Below are 9,918 nucleotides of genomic sequence, written 5' to 3' on the forward strand. Positions count from 1 at the left end.
TCCTTGTACCTGTGTTCCTGGGAGTCCTAATAGTATGACCTGCTTTGTTACTGGGACCCCAGCATCTCTTAACTCCTTTCATGTTGCTCCAGTAACAATTTTGTTGCAGAACCCTAACTAGATACATCAATACTACCTTATGAGTTCTACCTGTTATCCTAAAACATGACCTTGTTCAGTCTACTGCCTGGTTCCTCACTGGATTTCCTACTTACCTGTAAGTGACCTGAATTGTTCTTTGGACTTGTTGATCTGACAAGATCCTCCTGTTTATTCTCTCAAATGATTTCTCATCAGTCGAGGTTGTCACCAGTAGTGCAATCCTTGCAACATTCCACCTGCCATCTTCACCGTTAGCAGCTAAAGGGAAGACCAAGCACTTCTTAGACTATGCAAACCAAGGGATCCCATTTTTAATACTGTACTGACTTTGACAGAGTAAAATTTAAGAAGATAGTTTAGATTATATAGCTGGTAAGGTTGAATAAAGACACCAGTCCATCCAGTTCAACCTCTGTGGTGTGTGTGTTCATGTCGAAAATCATTTTTCATATCCCTGTATACTGCGTTTGCTAAGATGCCCATCCAAGAGTTTTTTTTAAACTGTCAATACTCTTATTATTATACTCTTATCTTAATAACCCCCTACGCAGTTTAAGATTAAACCTCTCCTCCAATTTCATTGAGTGGCCCTGTGTCTTCTTACATTCCCTGAGACTGAATTGTTTGTTCCCTACACTAGAATCATCATGAAGATATTTGTATATTGTTATCATATCTCTTTTCAAGTATTTCTTCTCCACAGAGAATAGGTTTAACGTTTGTGGTCATTCCTCATAACTGAGATCCTCTAGTTCCTCTAATAGCTTTGTTGCCCTTTTTTGGACTACCTCCAGTTCCAGCACATCCTTCCTGAGGACTGGTGACCAGCACTGGACAGCATACTCCAGATATTGCAGGACCAATGTACAGTATATATAACCAAGACAGTTTTAAAGGTTTTGGATATAGTGTATTGAGTGGTGAGGGGTTAAAACCCCTGCCAGTTTGTTATTTCTGCCTGTGTCCCCAATGGGTAGAGCTTATCTGTTTTTGTCCTGCAGATCATTATCATAGAGACAGGGTGTGGGAGGAAATTCAACATTTTCCAGTTGTCACCAAGACAGGAGGTGTGGGTAAATTTCCTATATGGGACACCTGGTTTTGTTTGTAGTGATTTCCTTTCACTTTTTGCTGTGTCTCCACAACAGAACATTAAAAGGAATTTCCTCAATGGGATTACTGGGACCTTTAGAAACACAAACAGGCAAAGAAAGTCCATGGTGTTCTCATAGACTAAATCAAGAAGAGAAGTTACACAGACTGCAGTTGCCTACTGATTGGCATCCAGTGCAAGGCTCAAAACTCCAAACCTTAGATAATTAGCTCTGACCTCACAGTATGGTGACATCATAGAAAAATTCACAATTTCTGCAACAAGCAAAACGCAGGGCACAAACTAGATAAACAGATTGGACATGGACATATGAATATTTTGGAAGAATATTGCTTTTCCTGAGGATGTGGAAGGTTGCTCCTTTATAGAAGTTATCACAACCCCGAAATCCAGAAGACCTATGCAGGGCCTTAATGGCAAGTGCTACACCACTAACCTAACTGTTGTATTGGTAACATAATCAAAACTTTTGATGATCCATTTTTAAGACAGTGGCTTAATGGTTAGCACGTCTGCCTTGCAGTAAATGGGTCATGGGTTCAATTCCTGACCATGGCACCTCCTGCATGGAGTTTGCATGTTCTCCCTGTGCTTGCGTGGGTTTCCTCCGGTTACTCCGGTTTCCTCCTACATTCCAAAGACATGTTGGTAGGTGAATTGATTCCTGTCCAAATTGACCCTAGTATGTGTATGTATGAATGTGAGTTAGGGACCTTAGGTTGTATGCCCCTTGAGGGTTAGGGACTGATGTGAATGTACAATATATATGTAAAGCACTGCGTAAATGACGGCGCTATATAAGTACCTGAAATAAATTTAAAAATAAATAAGACAATGTGCACATCCACTGGACAGTATCTATTAACTAAGGTCCCCAATGAGGTTCAACAGGGAACAGTAGTTAGATTATACAATGCTAGCAGAGAGAAATAGACACTTGCAGCTGATATCTTAGAATTGCTAAACCTTTTTCAACCAGCCAGGGTCCTAACATTTGGTGGTGATCTCTGCAGCTGACATCTTAGAATCGCTAAATGATCAGATAGGTCTGCTGCTTTTAATTAAAATTAAATCCGTAATCTTGCTTGTTCAGGCAGTTCCTGTTATAAGGTGACAGGGCTCCCTGTATATCAATTACTCTTCTACATTAACATGCATGTCTGCTGTATACCATGAGCAGCCACACCGACCACTAAGAAGCCAGCCCTGAGCAATGACATGTTGCCACAGCTGCAGTGCATGCATGTAGACTGGAAGTTGCTGCAAAGAGGCTGGAGAAGGTCAGATGCGCTATGATGCAACAAAGTTTTAAAAACAGGCAAAAGACAGTTTTATGATGTTATCCAGTTAGGATTCACATCTATTGCAAATTATTGTTTCAGAATAGTGTGTAAGATGCCACTTTGATTCTATTTGATGTTCTATGTATACTGGGAACATTAGAAAGGCTGCGTGGTGTAAAGACCTAATATATATATATATATATATATATATATATATATATATATTCTGAATATTTTCAGCAAGAAAAGTCCCTCTACCCACTCTCTCTGACTCAGCTGTCTACTGTTTAATAGCGAGTCCATGCCAAGTGACGGGACCAAAACTGCTTGACTTTTTAGCCTAATACAGATCTATTGATCCATTCAAGAACTGATTTAATGGGTTTTTAAGAACCTATGACTATTAAAAAAAAACATTGAATGTTTCAGCAGTCTTCAAGATGGAGCAAAAATGTCCTTGGTAAAACCCCCAGTGCTATGGATAGCCCCCTCCATTGCAAGTGTTTGCATCTTTCTTTGCTTACTTTCCCTGCTGAACATTTTCATTAAGATGAACAAATATTGTCTGTATATAGTTAGAAGCCTGTGCATACAGCCCCCTTTCCTCTAACTATACTCTGCCTAATTTTAATTTCATAACCATGAGGTGGAAACAGAGGACAAAACATGTATCACATAAACATCTCTGATTTCTATTCCATAATGACCCCATTTTCACAAGAATGACTGATACTGAAGAAGAAATGCATAAAAAAAGAAAATGCAATACTGTTATCCAGTCTTTATCAGACGTCATCTTTGATTGATGAACTTAGAGGCAAGAAGTCTATAGCTACATAGTGATCAATGGTCTCTTTGGAAATCCTACTCTTTTATACAACTCTTTTCTCCTTCTGCCCCTACCTTGATGAAGAAAGGAAATGCAAGGAAACAGCAAAGTGTACAAGCACTAAGAAAGGATTTTATATTTTCATCAAAGGGGCTTTGAAGTCAAACAGCCAGAAAAAAACTGTTTTTGCTGATCTAAGTGCTGTGAAGCCAACTGACTATTCACATACATATGGCAGATGAACAATTTCCACTAATTTTCTCTACCCAAAACCATCAACAGCAAAAAATAATATCTCATGTGTAGAGATTAGTGAGGATTCACTACACTACATTGTTTTTTTAGCAGCACATGCCCCATATGAAATATTTATCTTACAACATATAGCATAGAAGCAATATAATGAATGAATGATCATATGGAATTAAAAGACAGACAGAGGTAGACAGAAAAACAGAAAAAGAGAAGTAGAGAGACACTGGAAGGATACAGGTAGCAGGAGAAAAGAGGAAAGGCAAGAAAGTTTAGGAGAAACATACCAAGAGCTAAAGAAGAAAGAAATGAAAGATATCGAGGCTCAGAGAATGCGAAAGAAGAGTAATGGGGAGGAAAGGAAGGGGGCTTGAGCAAAATTGATTGATAAACAATAGAAAGCAAAAAGAAGATTGGGACAGTTTTGAGACTGAGTTTAAGGTCTGAAAAAGAATGTTGGATTAACAAAACAGGGGAGTGCTTCCAGCAAACACACAAAGTAAGTTCTACTCTTTTCCTACCAAATTACTATATTACTAACCCAGGTATGTTACTTTCATGAAACCACAGTGTAAGATGCAAAACAGCCTGGGGCTTTCAACTATATTTGACACAGTGGGCAGGCACAGTGGTTAGCACTTCCGCCTGGCAGTACTAGGGTCGTTGATTTGAATCCCAACCACGGCACCTCCTGCCTGGAGTTTGCATGTTCTCCCTGTGCCTGCGTGGGTTTCCTCCGGGTACTCCGGTTTCCTCCCACACTCCAAAGACATGCTGGTAGGTTAATTGGATCCTGTCTAAATTGGCCTCAATACGTTCATGGATGTAAGTTAGGGACCTTAGATTGTACGCCCCTTGAGGGTTAGGGACTGATGTGAATGTACACTATATATATGTAAAGTAAATTAATGGTGCTATATAAGTACCTGAAATAAATAAATAAAAATACAGTGTACAATAGTATATTTCAGTAACACTAATATTACTGTGTAATATAGTCTATTTGGCTATAGTGTTTTCCAGTTCCACAAACTCAACTAGTAATTGAGACATACCTATCAACACAGAGAATGCTGGAAGATGTTTTGATACTTTACATATTCATATATAAATAGCAGGAACAAGTGAGGAGAGAGCCTGCTTACAAGATTTGGCTAATTAATCTAGCATGTTCTACAAAACCACAACACATTAAATTCTAATTAGGCACAAGTGGAAAAATGGTCTTCTTAAACCTTAATGTATCTTCAACACAGATATGTTTGCTATGCACCTCTCAGTATCAGACCACACTGATGTTATCAAAGATATATATCAAATGAGAATTATAATTTTACTCATTTCTGCCAACCAAAATTGAATGGTAAGAACATAATAAATGCATTCAAAAAGATCCCAGTTGTTCATGTTAATCAGGTCAATGGTTTTCATGTTGGTCTTGAAATATCAAATATACTGCAAGTACCCTAGAAATAGTTTACATTGTATCCTCATTTCCTGTATAAGAAAAAGTCAGGGCATTCATAAAAAGCATACCATATAAAAATGGTAACAGTCCCCAAACAAATATTCAGTATAGGGCTGATTTACTAAAGAGGTGATGAAAATGTACCTGCTTATTAAATAAAGTGAAGCTATGTTGTCTTTGAATAGCCAATCATGTGCACAGAAAAAAAAAGATTTTGCCTTGCATGCAATTAGATGATTGAAGTAAGCTGAGTGGACATTCTCCACTCCTTTAGTAAATCAACACTATTGTGTTGCAATGAGACCCATGGTCCACAAGAATAACAACTTGCCAATGTCTCTCCCACAAACCTGGAGCTACAAGTCCTAGCCTTTGACTGACAAGGCATGCTGACAGTTTTAGTTCTACAGTATCTGGGAAAACACTAGTTTTCTAGAATGTTATTTTAGAGACAGTTGCTACCCTTTGTAAAACAAGTAGTGCTGAACTTACCAGTAAATAATGGATACTTAGGGGGAAATTTACTATAACTGGTGTACTCAGAATCTGGTGCAGCTGTGCATGGTAGCCAATTAGCTATTAACTTCAGTTTGTTCAATTAAGCTTTGCCAATAAAACCTGGAAGCTGAGAGTTGCACCAGATTTTGCCCTCTCCAGTCTTAGTAAATAACTCCCTTTATGTCAACAAGATGTCTATATCAGCTCTCTGTATAATGTTGAAAAAATGAAAGATGTGCAATCATTTAGGACAGCCAAGCAGAAATCTGTTGTAGAAGTCTGACTACACAGACAGTTGATAGCTGAGTTGTTGCTATGGTTTGCAAAACATCCTTGATGTTTGTACTATAATATTAAATAAGCTCCTATTGAACTTGCATTAATAAAGAAAAGATTAATGTGAAGACTGTAATTAACCCAATCAGCAATCATCTTGTATTATTCATACACACAGAAAAAAATTAAAAAGTGATTGGCTGCTGTGGATGTATGCGCACATCACCAGGTATTTTTAAAATGCTTTGTAATATAACCAGAAATGTGCAAAGACTGGCAGGCGCAATACTTTCTATGACTAAGATCCCTTCAATTAACTCTCTGGGCATTTGAATTATCCAAGAAATGGCTATTTACTTTCTATTGTATCTAAATATCAGCCACAAGTTAACGTCAGTTGACAGCATAAACAGTTTATCTCTGATTGGTTACTAGGGGTCTTGTTCTGAGTGATGAAGTATTCCCTTATCCATTAAAATGTTATAATAATTTTCACTTCCAAGATTCGTCCTTTTAAATCTCAGTGGTTGTGAGATCTCTTTCAATATTACTGGGTGGATTGCATTGCATTACACAAGACAACATGGTTTGCACTGCAAGGCAAAGTTTATTAGCAATAAACTTGCAAGTTGTATTATCACCAGCGAATATTGCAATTTAATACTGTACATTCAGGCCAGAATTACATGTCTACATACAATGCTCACTGTTCTAGAGTTTTCCTTTTTTTAAGACAATCTTATTTCATTTAAATAGACAGTTGAGTTTATGCATAGGATTATTTATTTTCATAATATTGCAATTGAGATGAGTGGTGGGTATTGCAGTGGCTACAAGGGACTATCTACAAAACCCACCACTCTCTCCAAATGCAACTAAGGGGGGGAAAGGAAAAAAAAAGTTGTTACATAATGGCATCCCTGTGCCAGTACAATGGTCATTAAGCCACCTGGTTTTGTTAACATGAAATAACAACAAGCAACAGTTCATCAGCCTCTTGGTCTGTGCAAATATGTTTCAAAAGACAATTTCAAAATTATCCCACTGCCATGTAGTGGCTATGAAAAAATATCGAATATATATGTACAGTCTATAGAAATTCACATTGAAATAATGGCAGCCATTAAACCTAGGTTTTACATAGTTCAACACTTCTGCGTTTTGTTAGTCTGGGTCCATCAAGTGCCAGAGCCAATGATGAATCATTAACTACCCCACCACCACCCCCCTCTTCATGGGTTGCTCAAGGCTTTCAAGGGAACAAGCATTAAAATAAGGGCTTTTGTAATGGGCACAAGGCAGGCAAGAGCAAACAGGATCGTCTTCACTGTCTACAGAATTTGCACTTGATGATTTTCTTAAAAGCACTTTGGAAATCTTTATTAAAGTAAGCATAAATAATAGGGTTGAGGAGAGAGTTTGAGTAGCCTAGCCAGTTGATGACATCGAACAGCAAGTGTGGCATGTGGCAGGATTCACAGAATGGCAAAACCAGGGCAACGATGAAGAATGGCAACCAGCAAAAAATGAAGGTGCCCATGATGATACCTAGCGTTTTAACCGTTTTCCTCTCCCTGGCCAGGGCCACTTTCCTCTTGGCATCAGCGCTCTTGTCGTTCTTCTTCTCAAAGCATGTAGGAGATGGGTTGTCACTGGAATGGTTTGGCAGCTCAAGGTGGTTCTTAGAGTTGGCATAATGATGGACCTCAATGATCTCCAGGGCAGCCCCATCTTCATTGTTCCTGACTGCCCCATTGACACAGGCGTTGTTGGGTTTGGGCTCCACACTCCTCTTCCAGTTCTTGCTGGGCTCCCCATTGCTTTTCCTTTGGATGGTTGCTGGGGAGATTGACAGAGAAGTGTCTGCCACTTTCTTCTTCTCAGCTTTCTTAACAGTTTTACGAATCCTGAACCTGGCTGCTTTAAATATCTTACCATATAATATCAACATTAGAATTAACGGGATATAAAAAGCCCCAAAGGTGGAGTAGATGGTGTAACCTGGGTCTTCACTGATCTTACAAGCATCAGGGTCAGACCTGTCTTCAGGTGTCCTCCAGCCCAACATGGGTGGGATGGATATTGAGAAGCCCACTATCCATGTCAGGCTAATGAGAATGGCAGCTCTCCTAGGAGTCCGCTTGTTCACATAGTCTATGGGGTCTGTGATCGCCCAGTATCTGTCCAAAGCTATAGCACACAGATGGAGAATGGACGAGGTACAACACAAAACGTCTAAAGAAATAAAGATATCACAGGTTACCTGGCCCAGAGTCCACTTGTTGAGAACTTGGTTTTGAGCCGCCATGGGTAACACCAAGACGGAGACCATCAAGTCAGTGACCGCCAAGGAGCCTATGAGATAGTTGGCCACCGTCTGAAGAGTCCTTTCCAAGGCTATGGCTGCGATCACACAGGCATTGCCAAAAATCGCACAGAGGATCAGTGTGCCCAAGACGAACGAGGTGAGGATCTGGTAGCTGAGGGCTACCTCCTCGAACTTGGTGCCATTCCCCTTCTCTGAAGAATAGTCTGAAGAGGTAGTGTTATTAAAAGCATCCATCCCAAACCAAAAAAAAGGTAGTAGAAGAGAGGGAGAGGTTGGGGGATGGGAGGCTGGGATCAGGACGTCCTGTGCCTGGCTGACTTTGGGGGGGAATGGACGCCTAGGCTCCAGCTCCGGACTTCATAGTTTCAGAGGTGATGGGTACCACTCCAGTCTGCGCTTCTTGCTTCTGCGAATCATTGGCGACTGATGAAGTGTTGAATTCCACAGAGTGCAGGAAAAAAAGAGAGGACGTCAGCGCTGATGGTGTGAGCAGAGCACTAGGACAGGAAGAAAAAAAAAAGAGAGACTGACTACCAGATGAAATCCATCTTCTCCCCACACCTTGGTCCTCCTACCCTCTCTAGACAGCAAGGAAAGGCGATGCACTCACTAACTTGCCACTCAGTGAACTACAACTGGCTGCTGTAGGAGTGTGCCCCCCTTGCTGAGCTGGGATTGTAGTTCCTTTTCATAGGGAGAGCAGGCGGAGCCTTGAAGATTGGCACTGCTCTGCTCTCTCTGCCCAGAAGATCGCTGTCTGTCTAAGCTGGCAGGTCCACAGCTCCACTAATATCACTTGTTACCTACCTTCCCACAGTGTGCCACCTTCCCCTCTTCCCAATGCAATGCTCTGCCTGCCCACTATTAACCCTTCCCATGCTCAACAGAATTCAGGGTTTTTCAGTGGAAGAAAAAAGTCTTTGTGTTGCACGTAGATTTTGACATAGGTTTCTTCGTAGGATTTGATGTGCCTAGCTCAGCCACATCCAGCTATTCCAATGCATGCTGTGCTATGGGCTCGGAACAGCTGCGAGGAAAGTTAGTGCTGGATGCAGCTTTCAGGACCCTGGACAGCAGCGCGGAGTGGAAGGTGGCTTGGCGCCATCTACAGGACAGTCGGAGAAATAAGGTCAGCGCAGGCTGGCACGCACACACACGCCGCTCAGCGCACTAGATTATGCAAGATCCCAGGGTTCCATAACATTATTTACCCGGATTAGAGCAAGGATTAGATACGACGTGCTACACACACTACTGCCCTTTCCTCCTGCAGTTATTCCAAGCTGGTGTGTGTTATGGGGATCACTCAAATTCTACTGCAATGCCACTTGCTGATTCTATGGTGGGGCCAGGCTGATGTTGGCATGCCATGTGTTCATACAGAAGGAATGGCATTGCCTGGAGTTATGCAGATTGAGCCCTCGGTGCGGTCCATTTGTTTTCTGTGCGAATTCCGCACCGCATCATAATCGCACCCCGTTCATGCGAACCTCTACAGGTGTGTATGTTAAGTTATTATTATACAGGATTTATATAGCGCCAACGGTTTGCTCAGCGCTTTACATTATAGTGGGAGACAATACAGCAACAATACAGTTCAATACAAGAGGGATTTGAGGGCCCTGCTCCTTGGAGCTTACAATCTAGGAGGGAGGGGTGAATGGTACAGTAAGTAGTCACTGTGGGGGATGGAGTGGTTGGAAGAGTAGAGGATTCCAGAATTAGCAGAGGGTGGGATAGGCTTGCCTGAAGAGATAGGTTTTCAGT

At 41.0% G+C, this 9,918-nt stretch overlaps 1 protein-coding gene across 1 annotated transcript; it reads right to left on the reverse strand.

Annotated features, from left to right (window-relative positions):
• Nucleotides 1–6,409: 6,409 nt before the first annotated feature.
• Nucleotides 6,410–9,162, reverse strand: HTR1A (5-hydroxytryptamine receptor 1A). The gene is made up of 2 exons (XM_089653449.1): nucleotides 8,959–9,162; nucleotides 6,410–8,648 (listed from the first exon to the last, which is right to left on the reverse strand). The coding sequence occupies exon 2, from the start codon at nucleotides 8,383–8,385 to the stop codon at nucleotides 7,147–7,149; it is 1,239 nt and encodes a 412-aa protein (XP_089509575.1). The 5' UTR covers nucleotides 8,386–8,648; nucleotides 8,959–9,162; the 3' UTR covers nucleotides 6,410–7,146.
• Between the last annotated feature and the right edge of the window lie 756 nt (nucleotides 9,163–9,918).

Source organism: Staurois parvus, unplaced genomic scaffold (genome assembly GCF_062004578.1).
Source record: "Staurois parvus isolate SC_StPar_1 unplaced genomic scaffold, SC_StPar_1.0 ptg000714l, whole genome shotgun sequence".
Taxonomy (NCBI): Eukaryota; Metazoa; Chordata; class Amphibia; order Anura; family Ranidae; genus Staurois; species Staurois parvus.

Coding starts and splice junctions, on each gene's coding strand:
- HTR1A (XM_089653449.1), bottom strand. CDS start 8,385: ATGGATGCTTTTAATAACACTACCTCTTCAGACTATTCTTCAGAGAAG.